The sequence below is a fragment of the Schistosoma haematobium genome (assembly GCF_000699445.3).
Source record: "Schistosoma haematobium chromosome Unknown HiC_scaffold_9, whole genome shotgun sequence".
Classification (NCBI taxonomy): Eukaryota; Metazoa; Platyhelminthes; class Trematoda; order Strigeidida; family Schistosomatidae; genus Schistosoma; species Schistosoma haematobium.
Window position 1 is genome coordinate 121,099 of NW_026137003.1, and position 16,347 is coordinate 137,445.

General features: G+C 39.7%; 1 protein-coding gene across 1 annotated transcript; it reads right to left on the bottom strand.

Moving 5' to 3' along the window:
* Window positions 1-1,108: 1,108 nt before the first annotated feature.
* MS3_00009776 (uncharacterized protein) lies at window positions 1,109-15,516 on the bottom strand. Its single transcript, XM_051218177.1, has 7 exons — window positions 15,341-15,516; window positions 15,167-15,305; window positions 14,889-15,131; window positions 14,648-14,847; window positions 12,938-13,060; window positions 7,854-8,094; window positions 1,109-2,115 (listed from the first exon to the last, which is right to left on the bottom strand). The coding sequence occupies exons 1-7, from the start codon at window positions 15,391-15,393 to the stop codon at window positions 1,837-1,839; spliced, it is 1,278 nt and encodes a 425-aa protein (XP_051064169.1). The 5' UTR covers window positions 15,394-15,516; the 3' UTR covers window positions 1,109-1,836.
* Window positions 15,517-16,347: the final 831 nt, after the last annotated feature.

Below are 16,347 nucleotides of genomic sequence, written 5' to 3' on the forward strand. Positions count from 1 at the left end.
TCAAATACTATTTGGGTACACGGAAATTTATCATCTATGAATGATTCACACCTCATAAAACGTGAAATATTTCGAAACTTGTACTGGAATTCCGAATTGTTTGTGAATACAATTTATATCATATACTAAGTAACAGTATAGATAAACAATCGTTAAATTCATTTTAACGATACATACGAACGGGGACAACCGTTAAAAATGTTAGAGAGCTAGTGGATACTTCGGACTACTAGATTTCAATTCTCTCGTTGTTTTCAGTATCAGAGACTGTGTGACAGTGAGGAACATCAGCAACGTAAACAGTGACTTAGAACAAAAACCGGATTTCGAAAACCAGGAAAATTTTGAAAATACTAAGTAACAGTCAAAATGTGCAAGTCAGCAGTAAAAAGCGACAGTCGATAAAACTCTCTTAAAGCAAAATGACTAGTAGTGAACCCCCAGCACACCCCAAAAGCTCATGAGACCGGCTTGGCTGATAAGAAATATTACAAAAATATTATTTTCATTAGGTTAGGAAAAAATATTTGTTGATGTTCCATATGAAACCTAATCTCCTGTTGTAATTCAGGTGGACAACTGTAATACGGACAATCATCAAAAAGAACGACCGTTATTTCTATGAGGATTTAATACTACTTGAAATAGTCCAGAGATTTTGACAAAATTCAACTGCATTCAATATAAAGACTGTCTCAACTTACATTATAACCCGATAGATTAAACACACTACAATCTCAACTACCAAGTATTAGTACGGAAAGCATTGAGCGAAGTTGGATTTTAACTTCTAAAAGCCACAAAGTATTGTTAATGTACAGAATAGTCACTCGACCGACTTTCACCAATCCTTAGAACCAAGTCGTGTAACCTGGCTTCTAAGGGTTGATTAACGAATCCGTTGTAATAATGTCGTGAAGCAAAAGTAGAAGTTTTGTTTACTTAGCAAGTCGTACCTACTGAGGTCGTTGATTTAAGTCGTCATAACAACTGTATCGCCAAACATTAGATAACACAATGTAAATTCATAGTAGTGATGTAACTTCATTAATAATCTTTGATCTAAAGCGATACCATAATCACTGACCAACTAGTTACTACTCTACGCGACAAGTATTTAGAAATGAAACATTCTGCCGTCATTGTCCAACCAAACCAAAGGTCAACAGAACAAGGTGTTAATCATCTGTGCATAGATACGAATGCCCTATTTCTATCTGAAATTTGTGCTGATAACTTTATCTGGAAAGTTATTGGAAGCTCCATTGTTGAAAATCCTACCGTTATAGAACCTTAAAATTAAACAACTGAACAGAAGTAACGTAACTCAGTACAGATTCATACACAACTTTAAGCTACACTATTTCTGCATGGAGGCCAAGGGAACTACATATTGTTCATCCGAGAGACTATGTCTAGGTCTGAGTTACAAATACAAACCTCGCTGCAGGAGTATTATGTACAAGCTACCTGAAAATATTCTAAGCCATGCTACAATACGACTGAAGTTAGAATGAAAAATTGCTTTAAGAAAGTGGACAGTTTGGTTATTGCAAGTTTAGCGAAACGCGATTTAACAAGTTACGTTTAATTTTGCGATTGAACACGACAAGATTTAGATAAGGTGTAATACAACATTTTTGGGATTAACAAAAAGGTGCAAAAGGTAATGATGACAATAATGAGACGAAAAAACCGGATAATAGAGGAAAGTCACATAATAGTTAAAAATGTAGATTATCAACGATGAATAATAAATATTACTCTCTTTTAAATAAAATAGATGCATCATGTCGGTAGACATCGGAACGGAGTAATCATTTTCTCAAACTTCATCTAAAAGAAGTTTGGAAAGGCGAACACCCCATTTGGGGTTTCTAAAGCCGCTTGTGGAACTGATTGAGCAGGGAATAATCGCATCATAGGGATATAAGTTTTTGTACGATGAAGAGAATCTGGATGAAGAGCTTTCGCAAAACCGACACGGTTTCTGCCCATATCGAATACTGTATAAAATTTACCTATGAATATATCTCCTAATATCCATAATTTCCTCTTCGGCAAGTCCAATCCAATGAAACCGCTTAGACAAATCTCAGAACCCATTTTGGATACCTGTATCGAAATCAAAATCATGCACAGAAACAATCAAACATGTTTTACTGAAAAGAAATGCATATAGACGTAGCGACACAATAAAAGATAATTACACACAAGGAGTAGTAGTCATTAACTTCACCTGTAGCTCTTCTACGGTTAGTGCCGGTCTCGAACCCGGATAAAAAAGGAGGGTTAGATATGGGGTCAGCAACCACATCCCATAGAAAACAACCCTGCTAAAAAAACACTAACCAGAAAAAATCTATACAATGTAATGGGAGTTAAAGGATCTACGTTCAGAAGAATTATGACGCCTCATGATGAAAGCCGAGATGCATCGGAAGTCACCGGCTAATGTCCCTTCTCAAAACCAGAGCGGCATTTATTATAGGTATATGGAATGTCCAGACAATGTTGGAGACTAAAAGGACCAGTCAAATAGCTGCGGAAATCAAAAGATACAACTTGGAGGTTTTCGAAATCAGTGATTAGGTTGTGCTCTGTTCATGAGGGAGAATGTGTTTCGCACACACAAGGAATCACACCAATGCTGTCCAGACAACCACAAAAAGCACTTCTACGATGGGAATCTCATTTATCCAGAATCATCAAACCACCCTTCAAAACAAAGAAGATGGGATCATAATGAATGTTATCCAATGTTATGCACCCACCAATGATAGCAACAACGACAATAAATATCAGTTTTACGAGAGGCTGCAATCGATCATAGCGAAGTGATCAGGAAAAGACCTGATCATCCTGATAGACCTAAACGCCAAAGTCGGAGTGGATAACACTAGGTATTAAGATATCATGAGATGACATGAACTGGAAGAAAAAACGAGAATGGTGAGAGATTTGCAAACTTATATGCCTTCAATACCATGGTTATAGGTAGCAATACATTCCCTCCACAAACACATACACAAAGCTACGTGAGTCTCACCGAATCACACTACAGAGAACCGGGTCGATCATATCTGTATCACTAAACAATTCAGAAGAACAATGGAAGACGCAAGAACACAGAGAAGTACCGACACAGCTTCGGATCACCACCTGGTGGTGGTGACTGGTGGTTGCCAAGGTCAAACCGAAGCTAAAGAAGCACTGGACAAATGGAGAAACAGCATTACAAAGGTTACACGCCGCCTTTCTTAAAGATACTGACAAACTCTGTGGATTAAGGATAGCTCTCAATAAAAGGTTCCAAACCTGACAAGGTCTACTCCAAGGAGAGGGAACTACTATGTAGGATAACTGGAAAGGAACCAAAGAAGCACTAACTTCAACATGTGAAAACGTTCAGGGTCTATAGGAGGACCATCATAAAGAATGCATTTCTATAGATAATCTGAACAGGACTCGAGGCACAGACTGAATGCACAGAAGCGGATAAGGGAGTAAAGAGGGGCAGTAGAACCGACAAACAGAAGTACACGGAAGATCTTGCAATGACGGTGGGAAAAGCTATAAAGGGAGGAAATATGAGACAACTATATGACACAACGAAGAGACTAGCAAGGAAATATTGTAAACCACAGCGAATAGTCAAGAACAAAGAAGGCAAGCCCGTCACTTAGATTCAAGAACATCGGAACAGGTGGGTGGAGCATTTTCGTACGACTCTGTGATAGACCAGTCCCATTGAACCCACCAGGTTTCGAAGCAACACGTACAGACTTTACTATAGAGGTCACCACACCAACAATCGAAGAAATTAGCATGGTCATCAGACATATCAAGACTACAATAAAGAAGGAACAGACAACATATCACTTGAAGCTGACTCTAAACACGTTTCACGTCCTATTCAGAAAGATTCGAAACGAAGCACAAGTGCCAACAGGATGGAAAGAAAGATCTGAGCAAGTGTGAGAATTATAGAGGTGGTCGTTCTTGACTTAAAAGCAGCATTTTACTCGGTAGACCGCGACATTCTGTGACAGTGTCTGTCATTGAGAGGCGTACCCCACAAGTACATAAACCTAGTGAAGGCTCTTTACCCGAACACGATCAGTCGAGTCAGAGCTTATGGCGAACTGTCATCTGCTTTTGTAACCTCAAGTGGTGTCCGTCAAGGCTGTTCACTTTCTCCATTTTTGTTTAACTTCATCATAGACCTACTGATGGAAATAACGCTCTCGTCGACTGAATTTTCGGGCATAGACCTACCAGGAGGTCAACTTATTGACTTAGAATACGCAGATGACATAGTCCTGTTTAGTGAAGACGCTGATAAAATGCAGTCTTTTGGTAGCACTAAGCAACAATGCCAGAATGTTTGGAATACGCTTCTCTCCCTCTAAGTGCAAGTTGTTGCTTCAGGACTGATCTGTGTCAACACCTGAACTAAGGATAAGGAGTGAAGTAGTCGAACATGTCAACAACTTCATTTATCTTGGAAGTCTGATTAGCCCTAACAGGTTGGTGTCTGACTAAATCTCTAAACGGACTCGAAAAGCTCGTTTGGCTTTTGCCAACTTACGTCACCTTTGGCGAAGGCGAGATATCCGTTTATCACTAAAAGGGCGAGTATACTGCGCGTCAGTCCGTCCTGTTTTAATTTACGGCAGCGAAACATGGCCATTAAGAGTAGAAGATACACGTAAGCTACTAGTATTTGACCATAGATGCCTTAGAAATATTGCTGGCGTCTGCTGGGATCACCGGGTAAGTAACAGTGAGGTTAGACGCAGGGTATTACGGAATGATGGTAAACCAGTTGATGAGGTTGTGAATCTTCATCGACTGAAATAGTCGGGCCATGTGTTGAGTAGGCCTAAACACCGATTACCACGACGCGCAATGCAGACTAGTGTTGGGGGCGGGCGAAAGAGAGTTAGGGAGGCCAAAATAAGACGTGGCATCAGTCCTTGAAGTCACTAACTTCCAGTCTGAGCCATGTTGACAGATGCAGACTACTTGGTTGGGGTTCGCGTGACTATCATAACCAATGGTTGGACACTGGGTGACATGGCTCAGAATCTATCACAATGGCGTAGGTGTATACACTCTCTGTCTTCCTTTAAACTATGAGAATAAAATAGCTTCATATCATTCTTTCTTTCTGTACCCTACTCTTATATGCAGTCTTTCTTTTAAATTTTAACACCATTGAATTAACTACTTCTATGAATCCGGTGTTCATCTTGTTGTGCTAATAAGGTGTGGCAACTTGGACTGATGTACATATGGGCCTGATCCTACGTTGTAGCTGACTGCCTGATAGAGGCATCACACTAGCATCAGTGCCAGGAAAAGATTTCAACAGTGTTATTGAATCGGATGAAAGATTTAATAGACACCCAATTTCGAAATCAATAGGCTGGATTCCGTAAGGATCGATCGTGTACAGACCAAATGACAACACCACAGATCATTTTGAACAATCGACTGAATGGAAACCGTCACTATACATCAACTTCCTTGACTATGAGAAACGGGTTGACAGTGAGTACAGGAGGAGGACCTTATGCAAGCTTATTCGACACTACAGTGTACCTGAGAAAATCGTCAACACCATACGGATTCATACGACGGACTACACCGTAAAGTCATGCATGGAGGACAGCTGACGCATTCCAACTGAGGATCGGAGTCATACAAGGCTTTTCGCTATCTCCCTTTCTCTTTCTTCTGATGGTCGACCAGATTATGAAGACCTCCACATTTGAGAAGTACGGAGTACAATGGACAGATTGGATGCAACTAGACGATTTGGACTTCGTAGATGACCCAGCTCTTCCATACCATACACAGCAACAAATGCGAATGAGGACAACCAGTGTAGCAACAGCTTATGCAACAGTAGGCCTCAACATCTACAAGAGAAAATGAAAGATCCTCAAACACAACCAACATAATCACATTTGATAGAGAAGCTCTGAAAGAGATGGAAGCTTTCGCGTACCTGGACACCATCATCGATAAACAAGCAGGAACTGATGTAGACGTAAAGGCAAGAATCGGCAAAGCAAGGACAGCATTCCTACAATTGAGGAACACATGAAACTCGAAACAACTGTCATCCAACATTAAAGTCGGAATCTTCAATACGAACGTCAAGGCAGTTCTACTGTAAGGAGCTGAAGCTAGGAGAACTACTACAACCATTATCAAAAAACTACAAGTGTTCGTAAACAATTGTCTACTCAAGATTCTCAATATCTGTTGGCCGGATACCATCGGCAACGACCTACTGTTGGAGAGAACAAATCAGCTTCCAGTTGAAGAGGAAACCAGGAAAAGACACTGAAAGTGGATAGAACACACATTACGGAAATCGCCAAACTGAATCACGAGGCAAACCCTAACTCCGAATCCTGAAGAGAAAAGGGAAAGAGGAAGATCAAGGAACACATTGAGTCCAGAACTGGGGGGGGCAGAAATAAAAGGAATGAATAGCGATTGGAAACAACTGCAAAGGATCGTTGAGAACAGAGTTCGATGGAGAATCCTGGTGGGAGGCCTATGAGGATTAACAGGCGTAAATAAGAGTAGTTGTTTAACGTGGAAGAACATTTGAGTAGAACCAGGATTCAAGACACCAATTAATAAGTAGTCACCCATTACACGTTTTACCAGACAAGTTATGAGATTCACTCACTCGGTATATTTTAATTTTCTCCTAACTACAGGGCATTATTATAAATGATAGCAACTTCTATATCCAATCATATCAACCAGTAAGTCGTACACAACGTAGAACCTCGTACATATTTGCACAGAATGAAGTTGTCACGCAACATTAGCACAGTGAGATAAATTATTAAGACCAATACCAAAGTACTAAAAGTAGTGACAATATCAGTTGTAGTAAGGATTAGGTATAAACAGTAAAAATAAGTAGAAGGATATTACGGGGTTCAGAATCTAAATGGTGAAAAAGAATGAATGCTCCGAGCCATGCCACTGACTATTGATCACGATAATCATACGGACCTCAATCAGGTAATCTGCACCAACCTACACAACTCAGTCTAACTGTCAATTACTTCATAGGCTAATGCTACATTTTGGTTTGATCCACCCACCTTCCTTCCAGTAGCTGGGCATACGTAATGCACATTCCAAGTACCTCGTTTGTTGAAGATTCACTGCAATACCAACCGATTTACCATCTTTACCTACTACTCTATATGTCCAACCTCATTCAGTGATCCCAAACTGCGCCGGTGAACTTATGATTAAATACTAGTAACCTACAAATATCCTCTTTTTCAATGGTCGTGTTTAAAGTCCATAAAGTGGAATAGAGGAAACTGCTGTGCATTTAACTCATTCTATATTCAGCTGTCATTTCACCTACTTTACAAGTTGACGAAAGCCAATCAAGCTTTCTGAATCCATAAAATGTTGGCATATGTTAATCAAAAACAGATACACATATAAGTAAAACAAATCCATGATAGTCATTTGATACCTCTATCCAATTCTGTTTGGTTTTAAATGTGGAGAAAAGATTGAACGGTTAGTTAATGCAAATATTAAAAACATTTTTATCCGCACGAAATTTTTTTCTCTGAGCTCTGACAGACATATATACTTTCATGCTAACTAGACATCAGTGTTAGAAATTGACCTGAAATACACATTTGCCACAATAAACGAGGAAATCCAAGTAGAGTGGACAAGTATATAGAATAAAATAATTTTCACTGATATTTAGTTTGAAAAAAAGTGTATTGATATAGGTGAAATAAACAGACACACCTTATACGTATAAGGAAAAACAGAATGAAAATTACTTTCACTAAATAATCTGTAGGTTCTAATGTCATAGGTTTTCCGTTGATTACAAAATCAATCGTTGGGAGATTGTTTATATTACCACAAGAAACGGTATAAATACCACCAGGTAGACGAGTGGCTCCGAGCCTTGCATTAATTTTTTGTATTTCGTCAGTTGGACCGGCGATCATCGAAGTGCCAGTATCGGCAATAGCCAGACATCCGTCAGGACAAACCGTTATATCTGAAGTAGTCAATCTGTTTGAAGGAGAATTTTAGAAACACAGATACATATATTTAGATAAAAATCCAATAAAAACTACAGAATAGAACTAGGCAATGTACATCATAAACTTACAAAAACATGGACTCTAAAAGCACATACTGAGAATGCAGATTTCTGACAGTCAGTTCACCGACGCACTTTTCGCGTGGTTTGGGACTACTGAATGAGGTCGGACATACAGTGTAGTAGGTAAAGATGGTAAATCGGTTGGCATTGCAGTGAATCCTCAACAAATAAGATAGTTGAGACGTGCATCACGTATGCCTAACCACAACCTACCACTATGGGTGATATCTGGTGTAGGAGTAGGCTGTGAAGACCAAGCCAAAATGTAGCATCAGCCTATGAAGTAATTGAGAGTTAGACTGAGTTGTGTAAGTAGGTGCAGATTACCTGGTTGAGGTCCGTATGATTGTCGTAACCAATAATTAGAAAAAATTAGTGGCATAAGGAGAAATGGACGAAGCCTAGCAGTGGAATCCAGGACGGGCGTTTCGTCCTCTTTAGAATTCGTCAGCTAGATGTACCTGCATGTCAGTTTTGATGTTCACGCCAGGACTCGGACACTACCGTTAGCTTCAAACGCTATGGTGTTATACACCACATGGGACGGAACGAGCGTCTTGGATCCCACTGCCAGTCGTCATCCATCTCTGGTAATAGTGCTTATGATTTAAGACAGTATCAGGGCAGTCCACACAGGATACACATATGTCAATAAGAGACTGATCAATTGCAGTCCTACACATTAATTGGAGGATTCAAACAAACAATAGAAAATGAATTATGAGTGACGTAGTTTGGCAAGGGAAGCAATGAAGCAGATGCATCCACTTTTCATCTTATTCTACATCTTGAATTCCAACATTGCTTCACATATTCCCTTCCATCATCTTTCTGAAACAAACATTATTTCGATTACTTGCCGTTTATCTCGTCGTCTAAATAAGGTATAGCAACTTGGGCCAAAGTATATCCGAGCCAGACTACTGGATCCTGAGGGAACAAACGGCGTATGAACCAATTGTTGGTCACCGGCTACCATGGGACTGCATCTTCTGACGTTGCTCCATTGCCTTATCGATGAGACCTTTAGGTCGAAGACTCCGGGTGATCCCCTAAGAAAACAACCTGCTTCGCTTTGGGCACCCGGGCAGTATCACAGCCCATACACAAATGAAATGACGATAATTACTGGAAATACTATTCTCATTTCAATTAAAATCCAGACAATTCACACTCATTTTTATTATTTACATACTACGTTACTTATCTACTCTTTTATTTACACTTGGTGTATCCTTATTTTTCAACTTATACAGCAGCTCACCTATGGTGGAAACTCTGTTCTATCTAAACGATCTCGAGTTACTGACTGGTCGAAAGTTGAATGCAACCACCACGAATACCATTCAAACTGGCGTCTTTGAACGTTCGCACACTAATGCAGATCGGACAACATATAGGGTTGGCTATGTCTATTGAAAGTCTTAATATCGATGTCTGCAGTCTATCCGAGACCCGTATTCAAGACTCTAGTGAAGTACTACAAATCCGCTCTCCATCTGTCTCTTTGAAAAGCTTGTGTTACGTGCGCTTATCCGGTGACCCTGTGGCATCTTTGTCTGGCTTTTCTGGCGTTGGTGTCACACTAAGCTCTAAAGCTGAGACAGCACTGATCAATTGGATTTCCATTAGCAGTCGGTTATATGCTGTTACATTGAAACGTTCCATCGAAGTGCGAAGAAATCGGTGTGAAAAACGATGTCTTTCATCATCTCCGCTTACGCTCCGGAAGATTGTAGCCCGGATCCGATCAAGAATGAGTTCTACCACCAATTAAATGTTCCTCTACAGAAAGTGTTCGACATATATTGTAGTACTAGTCGGAGACTTGCATGCAAAGGTCGGGCATCTAAGGACAGAAGTGATTCGTTTGGGTGGTCGGTGGGAACTCGTTGGTCACAGGTCAGATAACGGGGACCGTCTACTGCAACTTTGAGCAGACTACAACCTGTTTTTAGCTGACACTAACTTCCGGCACCGTTATCGCCGATGTACCGCCTGGAGTCCTCCCTCTGCATCTCAAGGCTGGACTCAGCTACCGCTGGCGTGGATGTGTAGAAAACGGTCGCTCCTGTCTGAGTACCTATCTGGAATCTGACTATGTCCCTGTTTGCGCTAATCTTACCTTACTTTCCAGTGGCCAACAAATTCATCGTCATAAACGAATCGATGTCAGTGAATTGGTTACGGATTCTGTTGCAACTAAACACAAAACCGAGCTAGGTTCAAGGCTAGCTATCAATCCACTGGAAAGCATGGATAAGAAACGGCTGCAATTGCATGACGCCATGAAAATAGTGAGTAAAGTAACTTGAGGCTTATGAGCACTAGGCTTCTACAAGCACTTTCTTTTGAAGGACAGTTTAGCTAGTTTACTCTCTCCCAGCGACATCGATCAGATAGTTCTGTCCTCCAAGGCCGGTGACGACTGATCCACCAAATGAGGCGGAAGTCCGCAAGGAACTCCAATTTTTGAAGCGCTACAATGCACCGGGTCCAGATGACTTACCTCCAGCCCTTTTTAAAGATGGTGGTGACTTTGTGACTAAGGAACTGACGACGTTGCTTACAAAGGTTTGGGAGCTAGAGAGTGTACCAACGTCATGGAATGAGTCAACAGTTGTCCCTATATTTATAAAGGGTTCACATCACCTATGCAACAACTATCGGGGGATAAGTCTATTTCTGATTGCGTCCAAAGTCTTAGCTTCCGTTATACGCATTATTCAAAACGCGAGAAAGACTGACTCACGAGAACAGACCCGTTTTTGCTTTGGTTGGGGATGCATTAACCATATCCTCATTCTCCGCAAATGTTGAAACACCGCCGTACTACAGGTAAACGATCATAGTGTTTCCGGACACCACGGCCGCCCTCGACTCGTTGGACAGGACTTTTCTGGGACTATCTAATCAAGAAAGGTATTCCTTATAAGCTTATTAACATATCGAAAGCTTTGTATACAAGTACCTCAAGAAGACTGAAAGCAAATAACCATCTCTCCATTGTTTCATTTCAAACAGTGAAGTTAGGCAGGGTCCCCCAATCTCACCATTTCTCTTCAACTTTGCCATCGATGATGTTTTAGAAACAGCCCTACTGGATGTAGGTAGTAATGGTGTGGATCTGTCGCCTGGAGACTTTTCGACCTGTAGTGTGGGGATGATGTTGGCTTACTGGGTGGTGATACCCAAGCGATGCAATCCGCACTTAGTCAGTTGGTAATCATTGTCCGTAGGTATGGCATGCGCCTTGCACCTTTATGTGCAAAATACTTTTACAAGACTGACAAGGGGCTGTTTGCATTCTTTTTTCGTAGTGAGCTGTTAGAGGTAGTCGAAAAATTAGTGCGTCTGAGTAGCTGTGTAAATGCTGATGGTGATGAGATAAATGCACACAGAGTGGGAGCTAGAGAGGCTGATAACAAACTGAACCATCTTTGGCGCCCTCGTAATGTTAGTCTGGTTGTATAAGGTCGGATCTACAACGCATCGGTGAGAGTAGTTTTACTCTGTGCTTGTAAAACCTGACCTCTCCGAGTTGAGGATGATAGGCAACTCCGTGTTTGATCATCGTTGTCTTCGAAGGATTGCTGACATCCAGTGGCAACACCATGTTAGTAATGCAGAGGTTCGGCATCGTGTGTTCGGGCACAACGACAATAATTTAGTTGGTATCACCATCGTGAGACACCGACTTCGGTGGCCTGGACATGTCCTACGAATGTCGTCCCAGCGAATCCCACATCGTGCACTATTTGCTGACGCTGGGGTTGCTTGGAAAAAGCGAAGAGATGGTTAGTTCGTGACATGCCGTCGTGTTATGAAAGAAAGCTGTACAGGACTGGCTTCTTTTGGTCCTTCACGACTCCCTGATTGGGGTCCTAGAGGTGGTGCATTTATTTATTTCTTATTTTAACACGTAAATATTGGTACAAGGAGGCATTAGATACATATGCGCCACACTGGCTTGAGGCGTTATCAGGCATAGCTCAGAATAGAAGCCAGTGGCAATCCTGCTGCAACTTCTTTCATAAATGAGTAACTTCTTTAACTGCAAGAATTCTTTCTGGTCGTATTTTTATTAAGTGAACTGCTTCTATTATTATTATCACCGTTATTGTTAATTCATTCTCAGACATTAATTTTTAAAGATTTTTGTTTCTTTTTTTATTATACTCACTTTCCTTTCTCTGTCTCTTTACAACTTCATCTTTGATGTGTGACATATATATTTCGGTACCTCTTTGAGCCTATGTTTATATGCTCACATAAATTTAAGCAATTACTTGAAATTGGTCCACTGAGCTTTACAAAACGTTTTATGGAATAAACTATTCGAGAAGGTACTGATGTTATAGACGTATCAGTTTTATCAGGGATTTATTTGGTTTGGATAGTACTCATTGCATTGTAAAAATAAAAAAACACTCCAGTAAGCATTTTGGGAAGAAGTTATATCATCAATATTTTTGCTAACGTCGCTTTTTATCAGGTGATATTAGCTTGGCTGGTCATAAATCTGAGTTTTAAACACAAGGTCAGTAAAAACATCTACATTGTAATAAAGCTAGTGGAAAGTCTTTTGCCTTCTAAATTAACACCAATGTTTCACTACGTATGTTTGGGAAATATTATTTGGATAGTAAACCACTTGTCTTAAAAAAGTCACATAACTAATCAATAAGAAACCAGTTAAATGGCTTTAAATGATAAGATTTATTGAACATTCCCATAGTTTTAGCTTACTTGTCCATTTTGAACAACCAATAGGACTGTTCGATTAAGTCCACATAGTTGATTTCACCAGTATAATACTTGTCATCGATACCACCAATCATCAGTTCACCACCCAGTACAGCTGATATATTCCTAAAATATAAAGATTAAACATCACTCTTCGGGACAATAATAAACCTTCACATGTAACGTTATTGACTGATACACCAATAACTATCATATTTACAACATAAGGTTCAATAAAGAATGTAGCAGTATGGAAACGACTAATTTTGTTTGGTTTGTTTTTCAATTGACTAGTTGACTGATTAATGAAACTAATAATGCAATAGGAAAACGGTATTGGCCATAATAGGATTTTTTACCAAGTTATGGTGGAAAAATACTCAATGAATAAATAGCATTAGTTTATTTTGGATTCAGAAACCCTATTAAATTCTGCAACAGTTGATCAGAGAATTGGATATTTAAACCGTTGAACAGTTTAAAATATTTAGGGGTCCACTAACGAGTCCAACCATCCCGTGAAAAATAATCTTTGAAATGCCCCGGATGGATTTTACAGCACTGGATAAACACTAACTGAACAGCCGATTTTCTTGAGTGTTACCTCCGAAACTAACGAGCACGTACATTTCATGAATGATGGTAAAGCAACATTTCAACGAGAATAGTTTATTTACTTCTAACTTAGTATATAGTCTCCGTACACTAAAAACCAGCAATTCGAATGAGAAAACCATAGGGCATTAAGCCAACCTGATGACTGTTGTCTACCGGTACTGAGGATTGTCATCAATCTATTATGTTATTTCACTGATCTAAAATAGTAATGTGGACTGTCCAAACTTGAACGGGTGCATATGAAAGACCCTATTGTTTACATGTCTTGTTATTTAAAATCCGTCTAAGAAAATGTAGTATACACACTAATCGACAGGACGCAATCATGCGAAATTTAGCACAATTATGCTCATATTAGAGGTATTTAGAAAGCTTAAATTTCTAAATTCCTATGAGAATTTGAGTTCACGAGGAGTGCATAGTCGACATAATAAAAATAAACAATTACATACGCATCTAGGCTCCTATAACAGTTTAAGGATGAGTAATGCCTGTACGTTTATAGAAAAGTTGTGAATACGGAAACTTTTGGTTAGACAAGCAAATTTCTAGATTATATTGATACTACACAAAATAGAATAATTAGACCTAATGCTTGAATTTATGAAACTGGATGGTTAGTCAGTCACGTGTAAATATACATACCTATTTGGACTAGAATACTAATCAGAAGTGCTCCTTAACAACAAGCACGTTTTCCTTGTACATTAGTAAAACCACCACTTAACTACACCCGCTTTTATTAGCTAAAATGGACGCAAAACAATATTTGTACAACAAACTAAACGCTGCGAACGGTGGATACCACAAAAAACTAGAAAAACTGACTTCCTTATGTCCTACAAAGATGTCCATTTCAACTTTTGGTAGTTTTTCAAATATTTAAACCCAGAACTTCTAACTGCTGCAAGTTAGTGCTGGTATAACGAAAACATAGATTTAATTGTAAAGGCGAAGGTCAGAAATCAAAAGACTCATATCAGGTAATAAATATTATTGTTCTCAAATATATCATCTCTGAAGACATTGATAATAATTATGAAAACTATTAGTCAAGTGTTGGTGTGTAATTTAAATATTAAAACGACAACCAACCTGCTGAGATAGAAGGAGAACACTGGGGATTCAACTATACCTTGCTGGATCATGTTTACGAATACAGGAGTAACACCATCCACAGAAATTGAGGGGTAGGCCATACCAAGGATACCATCGAATTTCGCCATGACGAAAACCAATCCTGGTTGTTTTGTCGCTTCTCCAAACGTTTGTCGCTTTACGCTGAGCGAACCCAACTGTTTAAGTAATATGATGAGCTAAAGCTTCAACAACCAACCTGAAGGGAATCTATACTTAAGAACCCACTGAGACTGCCAGTACCGTAACGAATACTGAACTCAGTACCATTCGGGACATAAGTGGAAGACTTTGAACTGTCGTACTTCCTGTGCAGTAGGCATGCAATGTCAAAGTAGCTACAGTATTTTGACGGTACCCAAAGATTAGACGAACCAGTATCAAATACAACGCTGAATGTCTGAGGTGGCGTACCAATAGTTATGTCACCGTAGTATTGAGCCTAGAGCAAGAAATATTATATTTAAAAAATCATACATCAAGGAAGTTTTTCAAGTATTCCGGTTGGGGATCAACTCCAGATACCCTGGATAACCAGAGCTTCTTAACATTTTCTAAAGAAGTTTCGAACTCAATAAGAGTGCGTTGAGCAGACTTAAACGGATGAAGAGGGATCCTAAGTTTTAGCTATTTTCATACACTGTCAATTACCTAACCACTTCAGATGCAACAACGTGTAGGAGAAGAACTAGAAGCAGCATCATAACCTTCAGTTATAACTCGCACACTAAGATCCGCAACATTAGTGACTGAATTAAAACAAACACTCAAAGAATCTGAGGCACTGATACGTAGTTAATGTACACTCCCTCAATCCTCACTACTACTCCATGATGTTAAAAAGAACTTGCTGTCTTGATAATTTCAATGTGTTATTATTTCCCGCGTTATTTAAAAAGGACAGTGGTATTGTTCCTCGCTGAGTAGGTTTCATTGTTTTGTTCGTTTATTACGTATCAAGATTACTGTTTTCACTTTAATTAAATTCATTTCAGTTAAAGTATTCGACTAGAGTACCGTTTTTACCGCTCTCTCAATTAGTTTTGTCGTTGGTACTCTTGAGTACCTCATTTTCAATTGTATCTGTTAGTACATTTGGTCCTAACAATCTAAAGTACTTCACTTTTGGTCATTGATTATTTTTTTGTTTCTGAGTATCATCGCATCTCGTTCCTTTTTGAAAAGGACTCCTTTTAAATGACCGGACACTGTGATAAAGCAGTTGCCAACGTCCGGGTTGTCGTTATCCCGTTGAAAGCGGCATGCAGTGCGACGAGTGCAAAAGCTGATACCACGAAGTTTGCACGAACTTAACGCCTGCGTCTTTCAAACGGTTCAGTAAGAAGAGTTGCGTATGGCTTTGTCAACAGTGCTGTTCGGATGCAAACAGCCTGTTAACCGAGGCCATCTCACTGGTTGATGCTGCAAAGAAGTGTTTTAGCAAGCGTAGTCGGAACGCGTCAAACAGCACTCAATCTGTCGACACGCAAATCGAAATGAAGCAAATTAAAGTTAGTTCGATAATAGATGACTCACGCCGGTCAAAGAAGGAAAAGCAGTCTCCAAAGGGACCTGCCTTAAACAAAAGCTCAAGGAAAGCAGGGTCTTCTGTTCCCCGTCTCCCAGATGGGATCCCACAGGAAACGCCTAGAAGCCGC